This window comes from Pezoporus flaviventris, unplaced genomic scaffold (genome assembly GCF_033815535.1).
Source record: "Pezoporus flaviventris isolate CSIRO_AGI_PZ_B2104156 unplaced genomic scaffold, CSIRO_AGI_Pfla_v1 ptg000037l, whole genome shotgun sequence".
Taxonomy (NCBI): Eukaryota; Metazoa; Chordata; class Aves; order Psittaciformes; family Psittacidae; genus Pezoporus; species Pezoporus flaviventris.
The window spans coordinates 5399100-5424978 of record NW_026892585.1 but is presented as its reverse complement, the minus strand read 5'-3'; the positions used below and the strand labels follow the sequence as shown (position 1 = coordinate 5424978).

General features: G+C 41.9%; 1 protein-coding gene across 3 annotated transcripts in view; it reads right to left on the bottom strand.

Moving 5' to 3' along the window:
* The window catches only part of TNS3 (tensin 3), a 197496-nt gene extending 174010 nt beyond the window's left edge, over positions 1-23486 (bottom strand). For 2 of the 3 annotated variants that reach the window (XM_061464584.1, XM_061464585.1), the window contains exon 1: positions 23224-23486. In XM_061464584.1, the coding sequence (XP_061320568.1) occupies positions 23224-23325 (102 nt within the window). In that variant the 5' untranslated portion in view covers positions 23326-23486. The remainder of the gene's footprint in view (positions 1-23223) is intronic. The other variant, XM_061464586.1, reaches the window with a different exon arrangement.
* Between the last annotated feature and the right edge of the window lie 2393 nt (positions 23487-25879).

Sequence of the window (25879 nt, the reverse complement as noted above, 5' to 3'; positions counted from 1 at the left end):
TATTAAGATCATAGCTTATTTTGCATAGATCACAGAACAGTACTGATCAGAGAACAGCATTTTCTTCAAGCTGCATTAGAAGGGTGTCTTAACAGTTTATCACAATACCAATGACTTGAAGCAGAATTAAATCCACGTCTTTATTCTTAAATCCAAAACATGTTGCTATTTTTCAGTGAAGTATCAAGGAAACTAATATACAGTGAAGCAGACTGACTTTAAAATTACAAACAACAATTTTTCCTAGTGTAATATTAACCATGCCCAGGTCTTGTAGACTCCATCCTGTCAGCCACTGCCTTGTCTGTACAAAGGGTAAGAACTTCCCTATATATTCATTTCATATATTCTATATATTCATTTTAGGATTAAAATACTCCCTAAAATTTTGGAGATAGGATTTTTTTTTTTTTTGGTCCCTTTTTCAGAACAGACTTGATATGGATGGAGAAATCAGGGAATCAGACTGGTATGGGTTGGAAGGGACCTTAAACCTCATCCAGTTCCAACCTCCTGTCATGGGCAGGGACACCTTCTACTAGAGCAGGTTGCTCCAAGCCTCTGGCTCATGTTATTTACATGATTTACAAATGCTATGTTACCATGTTATTTACACGATTCTCAAATCATGTAAATAGCTGCTACAGAGTGACTAACATTGATTTTGAAGAGTGCTCTGGTTTGAAATAAGGTTTACCCAACAGTAACTTTTTCATTTCTAATGGAATTACACTTTTTGTCTTTTCAACTATGAACACTCTTTGAGATCAATACCAATCCTTATTTCTTCCGTATTTACTATGTTTCTTTTCTTTAAGGCACCTTTTTATTATCTTCAGCTTTCATAACCATGTATGTAGCTGCAGTTAGAGCTGATGCATATGGTGCAAGCTGATGTCCACCTTATTGTCAGTTATGGATGTGCCCATCCTTTATTTGACCAGCAAAGTTCATCCTAACTGGGATCCACTCCTACCTTCCTCCTGCCCTACAAGGCCAGGAGCCCGCAGAACCTTTCTGCCACCATAGTATTTGCACATTAACTCTGGGTAGGACATAAAGCAGAATTACATAAGTTTCTATCCATTTTCTGACCTTTTACTTAGCTCAAGGCTTCGTATTTCCATAAATGCCTGTAACGCGCACAGTCATTTTACATCACCCCACTTTCCTAAGTTTGTCGTCTTCTTCTCTTTGTTCTATTTTTAGCATTGTTTTCAGATTATCAGATTTCATATTTAATTCAGATTTATTTAAATTAATATTTAATGCCAATTATTAATTAAATAATACATTACTAAAACTTGTTGGCAGTGTTTAGAAGAAAGAATCTAGCAAAAGCAGCAAAGTCACAGGTTAGAAACTTCCCTGAACACTAACACTTTTCTTCAGTACAAGTCTTTACAATGGTTTAAATAACTTGCACACATTTTGATGATCTTTTGGTCTTGAAGCATTTATGCCAGCTCTCTTCAGACTTCAGCCTCCACCGTCTGCAGGTCTGGGTGTCCCAGGGATAGACTGTGATACCTTCTGCAGTGCCATAAGCACCTATTAAATGTCTGTGATTTGTGTATCTTAAGATACACCTCTGCATAGCTTAAACCCCCTATTTCCATTCAGCTCATGCTGTACCCTCACATACACCATACTCCCCTTTAGTCACCAGGGAAAAACATACTCCAGACAAATGTGCCTACTGCTTCCCTGTGCTGTAGGGCAGCAAAATCACTGTGAATAAAGACTGAGAGGAAGGAAAAGAATTTAAAGTTACCCAGAAAGATAAAACATCAATCATTTTCTTATTCAATTCACTCAAATATCTTTCTCACCCAGGAACCCTGGAGATATAAATAACAAAATAAAGAAAGGAGCACCAACTGATAATAAAAAATGAAAGATACTTGCAACGTGGATTTAGCCAGTGACATCTGGAATATACCATGAGCCTGACTAGTTCTGTCTCAGATGATTACACGGGAAACCATGGGCTGTAAGATGAATTACCAGTGGCTGTAACATGAAGGACACAACCAACAGTGTATTGTGTCAGTGTTCACTTTCTTAGTACAGTGGAAAGACACATAATGATGGCTGACACATGAGTAAAGAATCTCCTTGAAAAGATTCATTGCAATGACTCTGGCCCTTCTCTTCCAGTAAGGTCAGTCAGATGTTTAACCCAGTCCCCATTTAACCCAGTGCCCATTTCTGAGGCTGTACTGAACATTCTGATGTGAGGCTTCTCAATTCTTGTCTCAAGCTTGCCAACAGCTTTCTTCTTCCTAAGGTCCAACACTCCCTGCCTCAACAGGAGCCTTTTAGTGTCTCTAGTAATTATTTATGACAATTAAAATCAGAGTAAAATTACTTAAAGTTTTATATGAGATAAAGATTCCTCTAACCCGGATATCCTTTCTAAAAGATGTTTAACAGTAATAAAGGTTTAATTATCATGAAAGAGGTTGTAAATGTGTTGAATTTGTACATACTCCACTTAAGAAGTACCTCTCAGTGGCATCAGAACTGCCTGAGGTTTTTAAACATGCCCATTACAGAGCATCCTCATGCAAGTATGCCAGATTTTTCTGACTCAGTTTGGCTGGAGCTGTTAATTCGTTCCCAGAAGCCTTCCAGCTTCCTATAAAACATGTGCTTGTTTCATGCTTGTGACAAGCTGAAAGTTCACAGCAAGCTGTAGTGTGAGAGGCAGCAGATCCCAAATATCTAACTGGAAGAAAGCATGCTGTGGTGGCCTCGTACAAGACATTGGGTTTGCTTTCCTTTTAGCTTGGTTTCATAACTATTATTCGAGAGTAAAAAAACATGACCTTGTTTTACATCTCTGCCTTTAGTGTCTTCGCTAGCAGTTTTTAAACTTAGCAACTTAAATCCTGTCTAGTTCCTTCAGGTTTCCTGAAAACAGAAGTTAGCTGGAGGATGCAAACTATACTAATGCCTCCATCGTAAGAATACCATCATGAGAGCACATCCCTGCTCACCAAAGAGCCCACTCAGGAGAATGAATGACCTCAAGACAATAAAGCACAGGAAAACAGAGTTAATTCATTTTGCTGCTTATAGAAATCTTTGGTTTAAATGCACCAAAATCAACCCAAACAGCATTCACTTCATTGCCTCTCCACAACCCAAAGCACAATAAAGAAACACAAGCTTCGGCATCTAGAGCACTAAAGAGAAAAAGCGTTTCCCAGAGCTGGATTCAAACTTAACGTTGTTCTTAAGTGATAAGAGTGACACATGTCAACAGAACAGTTCTGCCTCTCACAAACCTGCCAAAAACAGGGCCTCTGCCTTCCCTCTCCCTCCTGCTGCTTGCCCTGTACCTATTAATTACACCAGGCTCTATTAATCACCCTTGCTCCTTCCCCCTTGCTACCTCTCCCTTCAGAGGCATGAAGGCAAACTGGGTGACAACATGGGACAGTATTTTTAAGACAGCTGAAGTCCTCTGATTAAACTCTGTGCTAGGGAAAATTCTCCCATTCTCATTTTCTTCATGTTCTAAGCATGTTGAACAGAGACCTCTGAAGGGAATCTTCACTGCCTATGTTTATGTGTTGCATTGACCAAGACCCACATCAACTAACAAGCACACCTGAGGGAAGAGAAGCTTTTCTGCCTCTCATTCATTTCCTCTGGATTATGAAAACACAATGACATTTGAGACAGGATTCTCTCTGTCAGTGGTGAATATGCCATCTCTAATGTTCTGCTGCTCCTTTTCTAGTGCCAGGGAATGAAGAACCAGTTAAACTCAGAGTCACAAAATGAACCACAGCAGAGATGTACAGAAACCAGCAGCTGGAGACTAACCTGTTTAGGGTCAAGCGATGGCCATGGTAGCCCAGGGGAGGGGATGCAAGGAGCCCTGAGGTTAATGCAGTGTGCAACAGCTCCTTCAAACTGCAGAACAAAGGCTTGGACAATGCCACACTGACTGTGTAACAGAGTTGACAGCTGACACAGCTTATTTGATGGAGATAGCTTGCCTACAAGTTTAAAACAGCAGGAAAGCAAGCTGGAAGGAGTAATAAAGCAGGCATGTCATGCTGAATACCTCTGTGCTCACAAGGCATTCAGAGTCACTGCCCTGCCTTTCAGCAGTGCTGCAGTACAGCTCGAAATGGCTCCAGCTTTGACACAAATGAAAGCCAGGCTCTTTGGCATGGGGCACCTGACCCAGGGCAGCAGCTTTCAGCACACGTGAAGAACAGAGCACTTGGTATAACAGAAAGCAGGGTATGTTACCAGAGCTAGAATTACCACAAATGTCTCTGTTTCTGGAGACATTTGTGAGGTTTCTCCTCAGGCTGTAATCTCATAGATCCCAGATTTGTCTTTTAAGCACTTCCATTTCCAGCAGAGAAATTACCAGGTTAAACAGGTATATGCTTTTCAGGTTACAAACTTATTTAGGATAGCTACAGGTCTCAGAGAAGCTATTTATAGACCTAAAGCAAATATATCTGCATTTGTTGATGATGAGCTTGGGGGGTTGTTTTGCTTTCTTTTGGGCTCTTTGCACAAGCATCCTTAATAGTGCCATTTTTCTGATTTACATATCTGATTTTACCTATCCTGATTACAAATTTACATATTCTGATTTATACTCTCTTAAATATAGGTGGTTTGTATAGGATGCTGTTATGGTTTTATTCTTTTGGTTACAATAAATACAACCATACACAGTGACCTTGGAAAGGAGTGATAGAAAGGAATGTAAAAGCATACAGAGGGAAGCAAGGGGCAGTGACAGTTAATTAGGGTCAATAATACACGCTTCCTCCTGAAGCTTCAGAACTCTCTCCAGAAGCGAGCCCGTGCTGGGAATTGCCTGTGGAGCGGAGGATCGCAGTGCCCTCCAGCGGCGGCAGGCTGGGGGCTGCTGCCCAGCTGTCAGAGCCTCCCCTCCTGCCACCTCCACACGAGGGGGTTCTGGGCTCAGGCGCACACTGAAGCCGGGTCATGGGGAGCTTCTTCTCACCCAGCACCCCCAAGTCCTTCTCCTTAGGGCTGTTCTCAAACCAGTCTCCCCCAGCCTGTGTTTGTGCCTGGGATGACCCCGAGCTAGGAGCCGAACATTACCTGGTTGATTTTTCCTCCCTCCAGCATCAGGTCAGAGTATTGACACCTCACAGATGCTCGTACAAGAAGATGACACTGTTCTCAGCAACAAATCCTGCCACAGCTTCGGTCAGCATGAGGTGCTGGCTGTGGAGATGGGACACACAGGGCAAGGGGTATGAGAGCATGCTGCAGGAGTGCCCTGAGAAATGGTTCAGCATGGAGCATCCAGCACACACAAATGCATTTAACTTTTTACAGACTTCCTAACAAAACCAGGCCTGGAATCATACAGGAAACACAGAAAAGGCTTTTGGCTCATCTGTGTCAGGATGTCTGCTAGGCTGTACTGCGCTAATTTCATTTGTGTGGTTCAGTGTTCAGAGATGTAGAGAGGAATATGAAACATTTAATCCTGAGGCTGTATATTCCAGTAAGTAATTTTGCTTTCCTAGGCAAAATTTTGTTTGTCTACTTAATCCTTTCATTTCCTGTGGAAATACTCTAAATCCTTCTACTTTTTTTGTGTCTTAATCTTTCACATACACACAGTAACCACATCGCCTTTTTGTCTTAGCAGAGCCAAGGCAAACATCACCATATACTTCTGGCTTTCCGAGTGAGAAGGTGCATGAACAGAGCCAACTGAACCTAAACCCTGCCTAAGCATTTCAGCAGAATTATTTATGCTCAGACTTTGTCTAGTGGGTCCCTACTCAGAGGCACAAGACTTATTCAGGGAAGCAAAAGTTCCTAATACTTTGCTTTGAAACAATAGGGACAGAGAAACACCTACATAGACACACATTTAAATGTGACAGGAGCTCATGTGTGTGTGAAAAAGTCTTCATTTCTCCCCTCAAAAAGCAATGTTTTTTCCCTAAACATCCCAGATTAACACAACTAAATCCAAAGCAATGCTCACCCCTTCTGAACTGGAGACAAGCCCATAGCTTTCAGTGCTGCCAGGTAAGTAACTAGAAGGCAGATGGCAAAGAAACATACTAAACCCCTTAAATCACATTGAAGAACAGCAACTAAGACTTATATTCTGAGTCATGGGAATTGAAGTTTGGGAGATCATAGTTGCAAGTGTGGAGACTGTGACAGCCTCATAATAAACCTTAATTAATAAGATTTAAGTTTCTTATGTAAATCCCAACTTTTGTTGTTGCAATCTCCATTCTAAGGTGCTGTGCTCAGACACCTTCCCTATACTTATATTTACACCCTCACAATTGGGAAAGATCTCTAGAGAGCTATTACAGTTGATTCGTTAGTGATACAAAACACAGAAACCAAACATTCATATTCTTCACATAAAGGTGAAATGCAAGTGTAAGCATCAAGCTAGATTATTTTGATCTAAACAAACTTTCCTTCCCAACAATAAGGGTGCTGACCTACAGTTCCACCCGGGTCCTACAATAATACCAAGACATCTCCAGAAAATCACACCTTTTACAGTTTTTAAACCAGAAATATCTAATAAAGCAAGGAGAAAGCGTTTTACCAATCTTTAGCCAGCCAAAAGCAGTCCTTCAAGTTTGAACTGTCTGAGCTCCCTCTGCATTCAGCAAACAGCAGTAGGCAATGTTAGCATGGGTTGAATAAATCATCCTCTGGGATACTTAATGAGGAAGACTAGATTCTTAGTGGCCTAGATGCATAACATTTAGATAAACATTCCTGTAAGCCAATATATACATATTACAGGAATTCATGCAGCTTGTGGTAAGTTATCTCTCCTTGGATTTTCATCTTTTGCTCCCTCCCTCTTTCTCTTCCCCAGCCCATCTCTGATTTCCTGAGCTATTTTTGTTTCACTTCTTATCCACTTCTCTTTGCAGCTCTTGCTTTTGTAGCCAACGTCTGGTCCTTCCTGCTCACGATCTCCTCTGCTCTCTTGCTTCCTTTTTGAGTCTCCACATGCAAATAATTCACTCCCTGCCTCCTACTTCAGAGTCACCCCTACTTTCCCCTCTCCCTTTATTCCTCTCTCGCAGTCACTGAAGGTTTAAGGTCAAGAGAGTGATCAAGCAGCAGCTTTGTTACACAGATGGGGTAGGAAGAAAGCAGAGGGAACAGAAGGATCTGTGAAAGATCAGTTTCTCCCTCTGCTGAGAGCCAAAAAGAGCTCTGAGGACTGAGCCTGCTTGCAGAGCTACCAATCAGTAATTTAATCAGTAAAACCTCTTGCTCGACAAAATGGAATCCTTCACCAAATCTAATAGAGGTGCAATTAAAGAAGGCATGTGGCATTGGAAGTGTTAAGTTTGTTCTCTAATTCCTGATGCCAAAAGACCCTGAGCAAATAGAAAACATCTGTTCCTCTGGCATCTTTAGATGTATAAACCTTGTTTACTTATGTATGCCTGGGTGGACCAGCAATCCAAACTGTGTGTTTCAGGAGGGCACCAGATATCAGCTTGCAGGCAGATCAGGAAGTCAGGAATAAGATATTCTTCCTGTGGTAAATCACTGAGTACAGTTACAACAACTGAAAAGGAAGGAAATTGTTAAATATTTTTCTTTCGGTAAAAACTCAAGTCTGCTGGAGCGAGATGTAATTTGAAAGAAAAGAAATTCGTAACCATTAGCTTGAAACAGAATAGATTTCAGTTTTCCTCCCTCAATACGAATTAAATTCTTAACACAGGAACGGCCGATCTTTGAGTAAATGGTCACAGTTTCAGTGAAGCTTTTCTCAGCACCTCCAGAATCAGCTTCAGAGAGGTACCTTCTAACTTCCCATAGCAACTCATCTGTGCATCACAACTAGCAATCCCATAGGAAACAGTGTGTGCATTGCAGGGAGGAGGAGAAAGGCTGAACAGGAGGAAGAGGGTGGCAATGAGACTTGTTTTCCTCTGATAAAACTGTCCTGGCCAGGTATTAGACCTAATTAAATCATACAGAAGACTTTTGTATTTCTTTCCTAATACAGTCTTCAGAGGCCCTATACCAGTGTAACCCTGATGTTCCCTTTTCTTGTTTTGGCAATTACACTTAATGATGGTAGATTAATCCTGAGCTGAAGTGTTGGACAACACATTGTGGAACCCTTCTTAGGATTCATTTGCCTTCACCCATTTGTCCAGAAGCCAGTCCTTCTCAGACTTCATTTACTCTATTTTCACCTGGCTCTTTCTAGTACAACCAAAGAGATGGCCATTGAACAAGCTCTTAACCCACCAACCCCCCATTACATCCACCTGGAAATTGAGGGGATAAGGAGAGCAAACACATAAAACATGATTCCTGTGTCATGTAGTGAGAGGCCATAGCATTATGAGTGTCCTAGGTGCAAGTATGCATGGTAATTCCAGATGGCCCCATGTTTGCTTGTGGGGCTTCCCCCTGTGTCCTAGTGCTGGACCCATGCTGGTCAGAACTGCCAGCTGCTGCCACTACCTCCTGTTTTCATAAGGAAACCCACATCTCCCTCCCAGCACTAGAAAGATTTCACCACCAGCCATGCATGCTGCAAACAGATGCCACAGCTATTCAGGGATACCCAGATCAGCAGCAGTCGTAACAAATCAGAAGGGCAAGGACCAATTACAGAGAGGCCTTTCTTGATGAAAGGTCTGGTAATGATGTTCTGGCTCTGGCAACCCAAGCAGAGATTTGCTGTTCCAGGGGAGTCAGGATTTCCCTCCCTTCATCTTTGTACTTTCTTCTTTTAGACAGAGGATAAAAACCAAAATAATAATCATATCCTTGGAAAGTATTTTTGACCCTTTACAAACACCTGCCCCTTCAGGTGTTTGTAAAAACTGAAGGTGTTTGTAAAACTGAACCTCAGAGCAGCTTTCAGTGTCTGAAGGGGGCTACAAGGGTGCTGGAGAGGGACTCTTCATCAGGGACTGTAGCAATAGGACAAGGGGTGATGGGTTCAAACTGAAACAGGGGAAGTTCAGGTTAGATCTAAGGAAGAAGTTCCTCCCTGTTGAGGGTGCTGAGGCGCTGGCACAGGGTGGCCAGAGAAGCTGTGACTGCCTCATCCCTGGCAGTGTTCAAGGCCAGGTTGGACAAGACTTGGAGCAACCTGGTCTAGTGTGAAGTGTCCCTGCCCATGTCAGGGGTTTGGAACTGCATGATCTTAAGGTCCTTTCTAACCCAAACCAGTCTGGGATTCTATGATTCTATGTGTGTAACACACTGAGACAGAAAAAGCCAAGGGGCAAAAGCCAGAGCACTTAGTTGCTGACATTGATTATTCAGCTCCCCAGGACGGTGTTTCCAGAACATAGAATAAATGCAGCAAATAACATCAAACTGTTCCATGGATTTCTTTTTCTTAAATGTGACAGAAAGTGAGACATTACGTTGCCTTTTGCACTGTTTTGCAGTGGACAGTACCAGATCATCTCAAAAGTCTGAACTCTTCCTGGTTAACACTGCAGCTAAACCCAGTTAGCCTCATGCTGTCTGTAAGGAATGAAAACACGTCCCTGTGAACTTACTTCTGTGTGCACTCTGCCAGCTATGTTTGGAACCTATGATTTCTGCTATGTCCTGAGAGTTGTATGTATCCAATGCTGTAATTATCAACTCTTTCCTCCTCTTACACTTTAATCTGAGGTCTCAGATGTCATCCTTTTGGCTCAGAAGATGCCTCTCCACAGCAAGGTTCCCATTTTTCCCACACTCTGAATGGTATTCAACTGTGAGAACTGAGCTCATACATATTCCACTGCTCACAATATTATGTCCCAGTTAAATATTTTCATACAAGATTTAAAAGCAAAACAGAACAGGTTATAATCCCTCATGTAGATTTGTACTTTGTCCTACTGTCATTTGCTTCTCTGGCAGAGGTTTTTGCATGACATCTTTCCAGTCAATAAAAAGAGGTCAGTCAATGCAAGTCAGAACATGTGCCTCAAAATAGCCATAGTCCAGCAGCCCATGAGACTGTCTTATAATCAGTACTTTGAGGTGCTCTTCCAGTCACCATAATATCATGGCCAGTACACACAGTTACACTGCATACTGTATTGTACCTCAAACCCCCAACTTCTGTGTTCCTCTGAGATACAGCATGAGTTCAGCCAAAGGAAGGAAGCTCCTTCTTAGGCAAAAGAATGCAAGAACTTCTAACCCATGTAAGCAAAGACCGTACCCAGAGACATTCCACTAGTGATTTAGACACTGCCGGATCTATTTGATCTGGCCACTGCTAAAACTGGACATACTGCAAAAACTGAAGGAAGCACTCAGCAAGTCTAGCCCTCTCCAGCAGCAATGAAGCCTTTTAGCAGGGTTTTGGATGCATGGTTGGATGTTGGCATCACAGCTCCTGAAGCTGAATAACTGAAAAATCAGTTCAGAAGTCTCTCCAAAAGAGTAAGCAAGGCAGACAGAGGAAGTATTAACTGATGCTGCAGGTATCATTTTAATCTGCAGGTCACACACATATAAAACCTTTTTCTTACCTGGTGGGTAAAGAAGATGGATGGATGAGTTTCAAAACGATTGTTATTATTATCCACAACAGCAATAATAATAGTAACAAGAACTCACCATGTAAAAGGTACTTGGATTTCTAATCCATTGCATCCCCAATACCAACACGTACACTCTGAGAGAGTCAGAACAGGGTTTCATTTAGGAATAAAACAGAAAATCCAACATTCTGATGCTGGAGGTTGATGCTGAGGTTTCTGATTTGTAAGTCTGATATTCTCTATAGACATCATAAACCATACTACTTAGCATATACTCTAGAAAACAAATAGCTAAGCTAAATCTAGGACACATGTAAAGAAGCATATGAGCTCAATACAAAGACCTTCCTTCACCACTGAGTGATACATCTCTTTTTTGCCACCTCCAAAAATAACAACTGCAGTCAACCTCTGCCTTTTCTCATGCAAAAGCACAGAAAAAAGCCACAATATGGGGCTCACCCTGGCCCCTATAATGATTCTACTATTCTTCAGTTGTTCTTCTCTATACTGACTCTCTGAAAGTGTTTCCATTTATTTAGAGTATCCGGGGGGAAAAAACTCAGGATAAAAGCCAGTAACCCATCTTACTAACAAAGCAGTAACACTTCAGTGGCCCTTCTTTCCTAAGTCATTTGATTTTTATAGCCATTTTATAGCCATTAAGAACATGTCTTCAGTGGAAGTATAATGAAGTAAATAGTCACTCAGTGTCTTGCTGAACACACTGCAGCTCCTACACTCTGTTAGAACTGTTCTTATTTAGTCTACAAGAAAGAGCATACATGAAAAATAACTTAGAAAGAGCAGGCAAAAAGTCATGTGGAGGGCAAAAATGCACAGCCTTTAAAAAGAATTATTTATATATTAAATAGGGGAGGTTTGTATTTTCTTTTTAAAATGTAGCTTACAGCAAAATTATCTCCCTTAAAATAAGAGAACAGTATTAATGCTTGGATCAAGGGCAGTTCAACCATAAATTGCCCTGCATTCCAGAATCCCATTACCCCCTCAGCTCAAAGGACAGTACAAGGGGTGAAGGGGGGGGGAATCACTTGTGTAATAGGATTTCTAAATTCTACCTTATATAGCAAGGGCAGTCAGGTTTCTTACCATCTAGAAGACCATGATCCACAGCTCAGTGCCCAGCCTGCAAGTTTAGGGGGTGGGGTGGGTAGGGTGGGGGGCGTGGGTGTTAAATCTGCAAGAAGAATGCTTTCAACACATCCTGACCTCCACAGTTTAAGGCCACAGTATAAAAGTAATGAGAAGTGTAAGTGTTCCAGTGACACCAGTAATATTTTTCAGCTTTCTATTTTTAGGATTTCTTGGCAAGGTTTCGTCTCTAACCCTGGCTCCCAGTTTCTGTCTAATAGCCCAAGCTGCCAACAGGGGTTTAGAGGAGGAATGCCTTGTGGCAAGTTTTTCTGACTTATTACAGGAAGGGCAAAATGTGATTCTCCCCCCACCGTTAGCCAAAAATGGAGGTTCAAAGAATCTCCAGGAATCCAGCAGCCACCAGTCCATTCATCTGTGTCAAATCCCTGTGAATTGATGCTTATTCAAGTCAGGATCCCAGCTTCATACCACAAACTCCCTACTCCAATCTTCCTTCTCAGTAAACATAGAGTGAAAATGCACTTTTCATATTCGCCCTCTCGGTGTTTGACAGGTATAAGCCAGCTTTTATTTTGCAGTCACATCCAAGACACAGAAGGGATGAAGGCCATAATTCAGTTAAGATCTTTGGCTGCACAAAATTATGGTGATGACTGATCAAAACACTGCAGATAGCACTGAAATACAACTGGGGGAGTATTCACAAGGATTCTGGCTAGGTATTGATTCCTCGCTTTTATTTGTCTGTGACAAGGTACAATACATACATTTCTTAACGAAAATTTCCACAGTATGTGGAAGCAACAGAGAGAAACTGAATATTTAAAAGGAAATTATTACATCCACACTGAATTTCAGAACAGCTCCCACTTTAAAGTATTCTGTGCGCAATCCTGGAGCAATGTTAATCATTCTCATCCTGTTTTCTCATTCTCAGAGAGTTAAGGTTATATTTTTAAACCCTGTGAGCCAGTCCTTTGCAGCTAAAGTTGTCTGAGTTGGAATGAAAAGGAGTTTAAAATTCTGGTGAGTTCCACCTAATTCATTTTTCCATCTAATGCCCTCCAACATTGCTGAAACCTGTTCAGGTTTGCTGAGTTTTTGAATGACATTCCAATGCTGTTACACTGACAACTTCAATAGAGCTGCAAAGCTCAAGAAGAAGCAAGCATGGCTGGAATCTCAGTCAGAGCTGCCTAAGGCTCAGCTTCCACCCTTCCAGAAGAGCCTCTGCCTCTGAACATGAGGGCCATCCACAATGAAACCAAGCACTTGGTTCTGGTCAATTAGTTCTACATTTTAATGAATATCAATGGCCTTTCAGGAGGGATTGCAAGGGAGAAATAAGATGAATAAGTAAAACAGCCTTTTACTCTCAAAACAGTGTTCATCCATTTCTCCTTTTATGAGTGTTTAGTGCAGTCATTGATCTCAGCTGATACATTAAAAACAGTCTCCTTTTTCTGTGAGGAAAACAGCCAAGTGCCATGGTTTGGTGACACAGAGGCGATCCCATCACTCTTTTGAGAGTTCTGACAGTGTTCCTTTTGTCTAGACCCTCACATCTTAAAGCCTTCATGCTACATGGGTAAATGCATTCCTAAACAGGAATTCTTTCCAAATGAAGGCTGAGGAAAGAAAAGCCATCCCCATGCTGTTTTGACATGGTTCCGCAGTGAAGAACACTATGGCTTTTGCCTTCAGATCACTGGTTTAAAAACACCGGAATCCATGAACCCTAAAATCCTTCAAGTTTTGTTCAGTTTGAGCCAATAGATTCTCTTATTTTCCCAGGTGGGGACACATTTGATGCAACTACAACTACCCAGATCTCAATGGGAAATAAGTCAGGACTTACCCATGGAAAAGTTAGGGGTCAAATGTCTCGTAACAGTTAACAGAAGACACACCTTTGCGTCAGAGTAACTGCAAACCTCAGCATCCTTCTACTTAGGCAAGTGCCAACCACAGGACAAGAGACTGGCTACCAGACATCCCCCTGGTGGTCCACCGTGACCCATCATGACTTCAGCTCTCAAGTTACCACTGCCACTGGTGACCTGGCACTGGGAGAGCTGAGTGAAGAGTGTCCATTTGCATGTGAATATAGTTCTTCTTACAGTGCCCATCAATACCCATACACAAAGTAGCACTTCTCCTGCTCAAGCACAAAGGCAAGAAGGAACTGTTCCAAATACCTTAAAGACAGGCTAAAAATACAACCCTTTGTTTAGCCACCCACCAAAATTACAGCTGTGTGAAATCCAGGTCAGAATCCTCAGGTTGAACTCACTCATCTTCTGTCTGATGGATCTTTCTCTCTCACACATACATGAGTGCACACAAACCCACGTGTAGTCCTGTTGCCACTGTGCACAGGCTTAAATGCATCTACTTGCATTCAAGACCACAACACTATCAGCCTATCACTGAAACCCCATGAGCTGCCACTGCAATAAATCTAGAGAGAGCCTTCGTAAATCCTATGGGGAGCCTTCAAGGACAAAGACCCAAATGGTTTTAATTTCCCTCTAAGTGATAGCCATAGTTAATACCAGATTTGGCAGGAAGCAGGCATTCCATGCCCATTGGGCTTATACGGACATGAAAAAGAGTTTATGTTTGACATTTGCTTTAAAAACATAATGAAAACCTTTTGCTCTTTCAAGTCCCAAACTTGCATTAGTTTCTGAGAGTCTTATTACTTTGAAAAAAAAGCATTTGTTGGCTCTGATTGCTTGGATAGCCAACAAAAAAGCATTAGGAATAGGGTCTTTTTTAGCGCTCTATAGCTGGATGACAGAGATCAAGGAGCAACAGAAACAAGATGCTGAACAGCACATTCCCTCCCTGTCCCCCTTACAACTGCTTTTGATAAATAAGAAGTGGCTTACGACATCAAGCTCTGATTCATCACTGGCAGCTCTCCACCAGTTAACAGAAAGGAAAGGACATGTAGTATTTTCACATACTGTCCCAATTCTCTTCATGTGTTTTGTCCCTTAATATCACACACAGCATTTGCCTGATGCCCTGGTGGCACAGCCAAACCATATGGCAAATATGGATAACAGTGGAGATCCAAAAGCAACTTTCCATCAGCTGTGCTCCGGATTCCTGCCAGACATGGCATGGAGGGCTAATGCTTCCAGTGTTACATGCACTAGGGTAGGACAGGGCTGGGAAGGCTTATCGAATCATGGAATGGTTTGGGTTCAACCCCCCTGCAATGAGCAAGGACATCTTCAACTACATCAGCCTGCCCAGAACCACATCCCAGCCTGGCCTGGGATGTCTCCAGGGATGGGGCATCCACCACCTCTCTGGGCAACCTGTGCCAGGGTTTTACCACCCTCATTGTACAGAATTTCTTCCTCACATCCAGCCTGAATCTCCCTCTTTTAGTTTCAAACCATCACCCTTCATCCTGTTGCAACAGGGCTAAAAAGCCTCCCATCTTTCTTACAGGCCTCTTTTAAGAACTAACAGGCTGAAACAATGTCTCACTGGAATCTTCTCTTCTCCAGGCTGAACAACCCATTTGTGGTTGAGAGTCCTCTCAGGGCAGAAAATAAGAAAGGGGCAAGGCCAAGTAGCTCTGAGAGCTTGAAGCAGCAGTTTATAGAGCTCTTGCACAGTCAAACTATAACCAACCTAGTCCTTCCATCCTGAAATCTACATGGGAACCAAAAAGATCAGTCTTATTCTATATGTCACAGCTCCTGACGTCACACCATGTGTAAGGCAGCAAATATAAAAGCATAATTCAACTATTAAAAATGGTGACTTAAGGAACAGTTCTGTGCTTTGTCCTAGATCCATCATGATCATGACTTACTGCATTATGTTGCATTACTTAAAATTAATACCCCAAAAACTTCACTTTACCCTGTCACCCTAAAGACTTCTCCCTTTAGCTTTATGCATGTTATAAAATGAAACAGGCTAGGAATGAATGAGAGCACCTATTCACTTCAGTCAGCTCTGCCTTCCTTTAGCTTTTTCTCTCCTACTGTAGACGAACAGCTCTGATAAACAACAGTGGCAGTTGACTCTCTAAAACATTTCACATCTCTGTTATTTGTGACAGCTGAAACAGGTATTTGTGCACTTAACCCAAAAGGGGAGATCCACAAGGCAGTGGGATTTGGCTTTGACTGCAAAGACCTTATAAGAAGCCATAGCCAGGAACCCATTACTACAGAAAGCAGTATTGACTGATGGATAATGCACAGATAAACTGAAGTGAAAAGATCTGTTACAGGCTGCCCTACCAAGTTTTATTTTTGGGTAAATGTCTTCATCATTCCATTAATTTCATTAGAGCCAAGATGGGAAAGTGCTGCACTATGAGAGAGACAATGGAGAATCTGCAAAATGATGACTTTAAAATTTCCATACAAGTAACATCCGAGGTTGTCACTTGTTTCACTTGAAAAACAACCTCTAGGACTTCACATACAAGTTTTACCTTGGGTATGCTACTCATTTTGAAGGCAGAGGTATTCTCAATGATCATCTCAACAGATTTCAAGCAGAGCTTTTAATTAAAGTAACTGTTCAGACATAAAGCACCAAGATACACATGTTCATTTCAGGTTATTCTCCTCCCTGCTGCCCTTCTATGGTGATAAAATTCGCCCTTTGCGTTCTAGGTGAAAATTCCTTTCCCATTCAGTCTTCCAACTGGCAGGTCATTGAATGAGAAAACAGAGTTTCATAAACACACCTCACAGTAATTCTCCAAGAAAAAGGAGCTACCAGTTAAGCAGAATAGTGATTTCTGACCCCAAAAGTGGTGAGACAGTAGGGCCAAGACTGCGTAGAATGCTAGACAGCAAATGCAAGAAATCCTGGACTGGTTTAATGCTTTTTCTAAAGACAAAACCATTATACAAGTCCTAAATGGGTGCACTGTCAAACAGCATCTTGTAAATGCCTTCAGCAGTCACAAAGCAGCGTCATACACCTCTCCCCATCTTGCAAGGGACTGGAGAGGGCATAAACTACAACAAGAATAACCTCACCCCTCACACACACTGAGAAGTACCTAGCGCACACTCAGCATCAGGAACATGCTTACTTTTTACATTCCCACTGCGTGCACTTGAGTTGGCATGGAAAAACCATGTCTAGCTGCAAAATCTAGTCCCATTTACTTTGGCTCTTTATGTATTAAAACCAGAGAAGGCTGGAAGGAGGAAAGAAAGAAAACTGCTGTTTTCTCTTCACCTGTATTCAAGAGAATATCTTCACATCTGAGGGGGGATTCACATGTGGAAGGGAAAGGCTTTTCCCAGAAGTGATCAATTCTAGAAAGTGGAAGGTCTCATAAAATGAAGTCACAACATGAACGTAGCTGCAATATCCAGCCACTGGACCCAGTGGTATCATGTACCATGTACCACAGCCTCTTTTCTACTGGCCAAACCTAGATAGCAGGAATTCACCTAACTAAAGCAGGAGTACAGCGTATGAGCCTACAGGGTTTCTTGCAAACTGTTTAGCTTCTAACTTAGATCTCCTTTTCCTCCCTTGGTCCCTCTCGCATATGTCTTCCCAACCCAGCCCATATATAAGGTGGCTAACATGAAGAATATTGTTAACTACCGCCCATGCTAAAGATGAAAAGCCCCCCAAAATCTGAGTTGAATTTCCTACACGGTATTTGTACATGAGCTGCCAGGACCCTAAATACCCTTTATAAATTATTTTCAGGGTAAGAGGTATCTTTACTCACCTGGAGTTTATAAGCAGTCATTATCAGCATTGTATGAGACTTAATCAGGATTCTTAGGTGTTACTAATGTGGTTTAGTCACACCAGTAGTCTCTTATAATGCTGTAAGTGATCCATGAAGAGCTGGGAACAGCACTGAAAGTTTTAGGGCTGTAAGAGCCATAGAATCAGACTCCAACTCAGTAATTGAAGCTATGTAAACCAGGGCCTATATTATAACATCACAAATAAGCATGTTAAAGTATAAAATATCAGGGTTAAACGAGTGAAAATCTGTATCAGGATACACCACAGAGTTTCACACCCAAGCATCCCATGATCCACACGAGGGCAAAAAGGAGGGCAATGGGCAAGAAAGCTGTTTTTGTAAGGGTACCTCAAAGGATGCAACAAAGCAAAAGAAAATATCAAGTAGTTACCTCTTCAGAGGAAAACAGAAGAGAGTATAATGCTAAGAGTTGTTATATTTGGGGAGGAGAAGGAAATTCATCATGACCAGCACCATACATGAGTCACTAGGGGATGAAACATTCCTGAACTTTAATTCAGTAAAATATCTTAAGTCACCCTTAAAATTCATTTTCAATTTCTAGAGATGTCAAGACCACATGAACCTTTAAGTACTTTATTGTATAGGAACAGGCTTAAGAAACTGCTTATGTTCAAGTGCTTTGTTGAATAAAGAACCCTGCTGATGGAGCTGAGTACATATTCAACCATGGCATGATTCCTCAACCTCTGAGAGAAGTAAAGCAGAGTGGAGGAGGAAGGGAAATGCTGCTAGCATTTTACTTTCCCATGAGGGCGGCTGGGATTGCTGAGGCACCAGTGCTACTCGAGCATGTTTTACACGAGGAGGAGCTCTCTCTGCTGTTGGGAAGCCATGGGACCTACATCAGGCCCCAGGGTCAGAAGGAAGGACCAGCTAGAATGAAGGAGATGTAGGAAAGGGAGTATGATTCTCATTCCACATATCATAAAAGAACTCACATGTTTTGAATAACAATTTTGACAATTTAATCGTTGGTTTGGATGATTAAACAATGTGTATCAGGGATGGAATTGTGATCTGAACCATCTGTGCAAAGAAATGGCTTTATGGAATGGCAGGGTGACTGAAACTATTCAACCTCCTTGCTTGTAACCAGCTAGATTTGAAGCAGATTGTACCTACTTACAGACAACACATTCATTTCTCCCTCAGTGTTATCCGAGACGTTCATTCTATCAGTTTTCTGGACAACTAAAGACCATCCAAGATCCAAGAAACTTCCCTATTTAGATTAAAAACCAGAACCAACAGTGATTTTTCCTTTATAATGATACAATTTGCCATTCATAGTCAGTAGGAAGAAACAATTCTGAAATTACAAAGCAAAAGCAATGCTCAAAGTAACCCACAAACTATAAAAAAAAAAAAAAAGAAGACGTTTTTCTATTTTAAGTTTCATGGGAAAGTTGTTCATCTTTCCAGACATCACTTGAGGGCTGTAACTGAGCCATTTGGGAACCTTTCACATTCCTCCTATACCCTTAATATTCTTCTGGAAGGCAAAAAAGGGTTCTAAATCCTTCCTTGCTTCTCAGTTCCTCTCAGGAATTATTTTTGTTATAACTTGAGGCTGCCTTTATCTTTCAGAGAAAAAAAGTATCTTTACTTCCAACTTGTTGAAAACCACTTTAATCCAGCCTGTTTTCCACAGGACATGTCACAGCTGTCAGACAGAAGGCAGGATACCAAGGTGAAAATGCAATTCTTTCCAGTAACAGCCATTATGTTCCAGTGTGTTTCACCTGTCTGAGATCCCCTGGAAACCTAACTGACACGGTAGCTACAATTGCTTGACGTTTTTGAAAGGTTTTTTCCTTTCCTTGGTTATTAAAAACATGACAACTTGCAATGAAAGAACCAGACATTGCACTGAAAACCGTAAAAAGAACGCCAGTTGCATAATGTGCAGTCTTTAGTAAGCTGGCTTCCCCAAGATACTCACATACTAAATAACATTAGCAACAGGGCTATCATCACATGAATTAACCTGACTGGTTAAGTAATAGTAATGGAGTGGGAACAAGAATGCATAGTCAAAGGGATTTCCCATCTACATACAATAATAGACATTATGCAGCTTTCACCCAGAATGTATTCATTAGATGAAAGGACACGTGTTAACAAAAGGGTGATTGGCCTACAAGATTCATAGAAACATATAGAATCACAGAATGGTTTGGGTTGGAAAGGACCTTAAGTTCATCCAGTTCCAACCCCCCTGCCATGGGCAGGGACGCCTTACACTAGACCATGTTGCCCAAGGCTCTGTCCATCCTGGCCTTGAACACTGCCAGGGATGGAGCATTCATCAGCTTCTTGAACACAGTTTGACTAACAGTGCCCCAGGCTGGGTCTTCCATGGTTGCCATCACCTTGGCCTGCACTGGCAAAAAGATATATTAAATTATTAAAGATTCTTGTTGTTTTATTCTGACTTCTCTGTTTTATAACACAATACAAGGAAATGATGCTAAAGACTTCTGAACTTGTGGGCATTTTGGGCCAGTGCTGTTATTTGCTTAGTATTCAATCCAAACCCCCTTTAAAATCTTTCTTCCTGGAAGAAATATTTTGCTTCCAATTCTTTCCATCTGTACAAATAAATCATCAGTAGCAGAAGCCAGAATATTCCTGCAGGGAGATTATGGACTGAGTGATACTGGTGATTACCCTCTGATGTAGCGTAGCATCCTCACATTTGCACACTCACCCAGTCAGAGATACCAAGATATAACACAGAAGCCTACTGTATGGAGAAGACAGTACAGAGATCCACTGGACTGTCCCTTTTCCTTGCTTTGCACAAGTGACAACTCATTACTCCAAAAGTAATATGCTTCAGTGGACAAGCATTTCAATGAGGCTCAGACCTGAAGTCTGTTATGTATTCACTGAGCAAGTCTGAAAAAGTTACTTGATTTACTTTACTTTGCGCTTCAGTTTCCACTATTGGTTCTTGCTGATGTAAGACAGCAGGACTGGTACAAACTTTTTTTCTTCTCCCTTACAATATTATACCCAAAGAAAAACGAAATTTAAAGAAGTGGGTAAAAAGTAAAGATTCAGACAATGAGTTTTCAGGTCATGCTGGGATCTGCTCAGGAAGGTTCACCTACAGCAACTGAGCCAGAGCTGGTGCTTGCATTCAGTCCTGATCCAGTCTATGCTGAACAGCAAATTCAGTAGTCACTACCACAGCAGCCCCTCACAGAAAGCTGATAAACCACCCAAGGATGAGGCCTAACCAAGAAACATAATGTCAACTATGTGCCAATTTTCAGTTAGCCTAATTCCATTGATACCAAGAGAAAAATACTTACTTGTCTAGTGTAACCCTACTAGAAAAATATACCCCTCCCTTGAAAATGCAAAACAAACAAATCCCCTCAGTCTTTAAAACACCTTCCTAGCATCAAATTTATGCTATTTTACCCTCAACTTTATATTAAGACCTTTTGCCATATTCTGAGACAGAATGTCTAATATTACAATCATTTCAACCCCCAGTGGTAGCAATTCAGATGGTGTATTGTATAATTATGTATCTTCCTGCTGGAGGAGAAAGATCAATAGAAATTCAACAATAGAGAAAGCTCACATTTTAAGCTGTTGCCAATTGACTCCTTTTTCATGTTCCAGATGTAAAATAAAGGCACTGATGTTAATACATCCTGCCCACATGTTTTCTGTTCCCTAATAGCAGCATAAATTGGAGCCTATGCCAGCTTTTGTAGACTACTCCATCATTTGAACTCATTTTATAACCAATATTTTGAGAATTACTGGCCCAGCTTCCCTCATCACTCACACTAATTTAAAACTGATTAAATGCAATTGGTTTCAGAGAAGAAACTCTTGATTTATACTGATATATAATAATAGAAGAATGCAAACCATCCATTTCATGGAACTTGGTATGAGGGTGGTGAAGCTCTGCTTAGCCACAGCAGTCCTTGTTAAATTGACATGGACTGCTGCTAAGGAAACCACCAGATTTCTTTATCTTGTTGCTTGGTATTAGCCTCTCCCAGTTCTTTTAAGTGTCACAGAGAGAGGAGGTTAACATTATTTAGTTTGTTCTCTTGCCCCTGGGTTTAATGCTCAGGTTTTCTTGACCCTTCAGTATATCTTAACAAGGAAAGGAAGACTCATGAAGAAACATGGTTGTAAAATCTAGTTTAAAAGGAGTTACTTCTAAGCAATATTAATAACATCAGTTAGCTGGAGAGCCCTCTGAGAAGCAGACTCTCAATTAGCAGCCCCAAAGAACAACAAGAACCAAAGTGTGGTGGGGCAAAGCTGCCATGGGGAACAGGTAACACAACAGCGGGATGCTGTTTTGGAGCAATAGGGTTACCCATCTTAACTAAGTCCTTGTAATATAACAACTAGCACGAAAAAGAAAACAAGCATGGCTCTTGGAATATGTTCTTAATGTGTTTCAAGAGCATCCAGTAAAATTGGGGTTACCAGGCACCAAGTCGGTGTGCAATAACCAGTTAGTAACCTTCCCTCTAGTAAAACGTACCCCATTAACAGTCTAAAATTAGACTCCTGGTCCTTGATCTAAGAGTTAGTAGAAAATTCGTCCTTATCAATCTGGGGAGGGCAGGGGGGAAGGAGTTTGCTACAGTAATTTTTCTTTCCAACGTAACATTATGATTTTCAGGTTTAATACAGTGCATAAGGTCACAGGCTAATGTTTCTTTGGCAAGAGATCACTGGAGATCATTGTATATGCTTTCAAATGGAATAAAGCTCCTTCTTTTAATTCTGAGAGAAGGCAAAATATTTCAGCCCTTTAAATGAGCCACTTGTCTACAACTGAACGCTGGCCATCTTACACCTCAGAAGAGAGCAATTCTGGCACCAACACATACACTCTGCTATTTCCTTGGCAGCTTTGTGGTTTGAAATGTTAGACACAAGAGTGATGGAGATTGTCCCAAAGACAGAGTGCCGATGAGATGCTCAAGGGGAGCTTGAAACCAGTACAGATTATTTAGTGCATGTTTACCACTTGTGTGGTATATTCTGTATGAATTTCTGGGAAACTAATCGTAAAAGGTTTCATCAGAACTGGTATGTTTTCAGAAGGGATTTGAAATGAAAGCGATTGCTCAGTTAAGCATGCAAAAGGAGAGGGAGACTGCTAGAGTGTGCTGAACCCGAGTCAGCAAAAACATTTACACATATGCTTAAAATGAATTTAATCCAGTGTTGAACCAAACTTTCAGAGGTAACGCAGAAGGAAGAGCATGAAACTTCAAAGGTCCAGAGGTTTGCTTAGCAAACCAGAAACAGAGATGCTTGAATGAGCCTCTGGAATGAGTTGCATGGAGCTGAGAGACTCTGACAATGCTCTGGAAAGGTTTCTGGTACCTCCTGTTTGCAGCTCCGCCGAGAGCCTGCTATTTTGGCAGTTCCCCTGGTTTTGGCCACAGCCATAAACTCAAAGACCAAATCACTGAGACCAAATGGGTTTAAAACCATAAGCTGATCAAAACCTTTCATACCCGTCCACAGTCATGAACTCGAAGGGAACCCATCACTGGGACCGGATGGGTTTAAAACCGTAAGTTGATCTAAAACTTTCCTACCCGTGAAAAGTTAACATGTGTACTTCAGGATTAGCAACCCACCCCTATTTTTGGCAGCTCTATTTCCATAACTACCCCCAAAACAAGCGATTTAGGCGCCTATTCAGAGGTAGCCGACGCCCGCCCCGCCTCCCCCCTCCGCGCCGGGGCCGGGGCAGCGCATCCCGCGTACCTGAATCATGGTCTCGGCTCCTCCTTGCGCCGAGCGGCGGCGGGGCCGGGGCCGGGACCGGGTCTCGGTGCCGCGGCTCGCCAGGCTCGCCCGGCCGCCCATGGGCTCCCCGGGGCTCACCCGCCGCCAGCGCTCATGAGCCCCCCCCGGCTGCCACCCGCGCTCCCGTTCTCCCAGCTCCTTCCCGCTCCGCTTTCGCCTTTTGTTACCGTGCTCCCGAGCTGACCACACCGTGCCCCCTCCGGAGCCCGGACGACAAATCAGAGAGCCGGTGCCGAAAGCTCTGTGCTCCAGCTGGGGAAATACAGCCTTCCCTTATCCTGGTGGGAGGGTTTTTGGATCACTGAGCGGTGCGGATACAGTAACGGCGAAATTAGGAACTCGCAGAACAGTCTTCGCTGCTTTTGTGCAGAAGGAAAGCGAGCTTTCCAGTGATCTGTCACTAAAGTAAGCCGATAGTACCCGAGTAACTTGAGAGAGAAAAACAGGTATTTAAAGTTGACACCAAGAATGACTTTGAAAACAGTTTCAGAACGGGAGAACCTACAAGAATTTCCTGCTTCTTTGTGTAATCTGCCTGCATGTGTCCACGAATTCATTCCCTTGAGTTTGTAACAGAACTTATTTTCCCTGCCTGCAAAAAGGTGCATAGTGCTAAGGGGAGGACGAATAACCATGTAATGAAAGCTGTAACCTTAGAGATGGTCATTTGCTATTCCATGCAATTCAAGTTTGCAGAAATGTGCTGTGATTTTGCCTGGTTTAATTCTTCAATCTCCATCTCTATGGAAAGTACAGCTGCTTTACAAAACAGTGCTGAGAATCTGTAGCTCCCACCACAACCTTTGGGTGTAACATTGGGTAACTCTGGTTGCTATATAATGAAGGGATCATGGGCAAAAAGCTTCAATTCTCTTCTCTTTGGGTTTCCAAGTTTCCTCCTCTGTAAAATGGACATGGAATAAATCAGTGTTTCCCAGACCCTGACGCGTCCTGAGGAATTCAAGACACTTTTACTTGACATGCTGTAAAAGATGTCTGTAACTGAACAGCAGAGAGTTTATTACCCATTTCCAAACATTTGAACTGCAGTGTTCTACCATCTTAAAATAGATTTGGAGGCACTGGGTCAATGGGGTTTGGTTTTCCTCAAGGAGTTATTACCAGATAATTTCTGCACATTATTGTGATAACATCTGGCATGCTATGATTTAGGTCAAAACAATGTCTTTTATACAGCTAAAAAGGAAAAATAATTAAACTGGTTTTAACACTATTCCATTTTTTTTTTTGGTACCATTGTTACTTTGACAGTATAGGAATGGCCACTGACAGGTTTGAAATCCCTCTGCAGAAAGGAATGAAATGGCATAAACATGGAAAAGTCAACCCTTTCTGAAGGCCTTTTCATTGTTCTACCTCACTGGAATGATCACTTACATTGCTTCAGTGGTTTGACCCTGCTTTTAACTACTGTCATCTTCTAAATATGGCTTGGTATGTGTTAAAAAGTTTGCAAAGCTGAACTAATCAAGCCAATGTTTCATACGGCTCTGCTGCTCGTTCTAGTATTAAAACACCCACACCCAAACAACAACAGTATTTGTTTTCTCAACACCAAAGTAGAATCAAGAATTAGAAGGGGTAAAGTCATGCTGCTGGCAGATGACCCAAGTTATAGCTTTCTTGGCTAAAGCTGTCACTTCCCCTTGCATATAGACTCTTCAAGTGCAACTGGGCAGCTTTTGAAGTAAACTTGCAAAAGAGATCATGGAACTTCATTACAACTTTCTTTAACAGAGGTAACCAAGAGCATTTTGGGACTCAAATGCTAAGGTCCCCTCTGGATTACTCCTTGACTCTGGCGCCTGTATGCAAAAACACAGGGGTTTTTATCTGTGGGTTCCACAAGGTGGTGACTCTATCCTTGACATGTCAAATGCTCTCAAATTCCATGCATGGGTAATTCAGGAAATTTATTCCCCCAAACCTAATCCAGTGCAATATTTGCAATGCAAAGGGTGTCCTTTAAAAGAAACTAGTAAACGTGTCTGTATTTATAGGAGAGGCTGGCAAGCATTAATGACCCATCATTATTTAAGTAAACAGAAGAAAGACTTTCCTTAACTATTGAGCCCTGCTCCTACTTCCTCCGTCATTATCAGCAGCTAGAAAAGGTGGGCTTCAGCCTTGTTGCTACCAAAACCAGACAGAGGTTGGAGAACACCAAGAAGCGTGGAGCAAGAAGTAATAACAAATGCACAGATGTGTAGTAAGTTCAAATTAAGTAACTGTGACTAAGACGTAGATCGCTTCCTAGAGGATAATGACCACAGCCCAAGGCAAAGCTGTCTTAGCATCAAGCCTGCCATTAGCTCTCCAGGAAATGAAGCAGTCTGAAGTCATTAATGAAATTATAGCCAGTTATTTGGTGGGAGAGGGATTAGTCAGGCAAAAGGAACATTTTCCTTGTGGTGCCATTATTTTTACTGAGCAGCACAGAAGTTGTATTCATTTCATGACCCTGCTTCTGTGCTGGAACATCTACAGAGGTAAAAAAATGGATTGCACAGAAGTTATTAGAAATTCTTTCAAAAGCTCAGGGAATTTTTAGCATTGTTGCAGTGGGAACAGGAGGAGGTCCTAAATTTTGCAC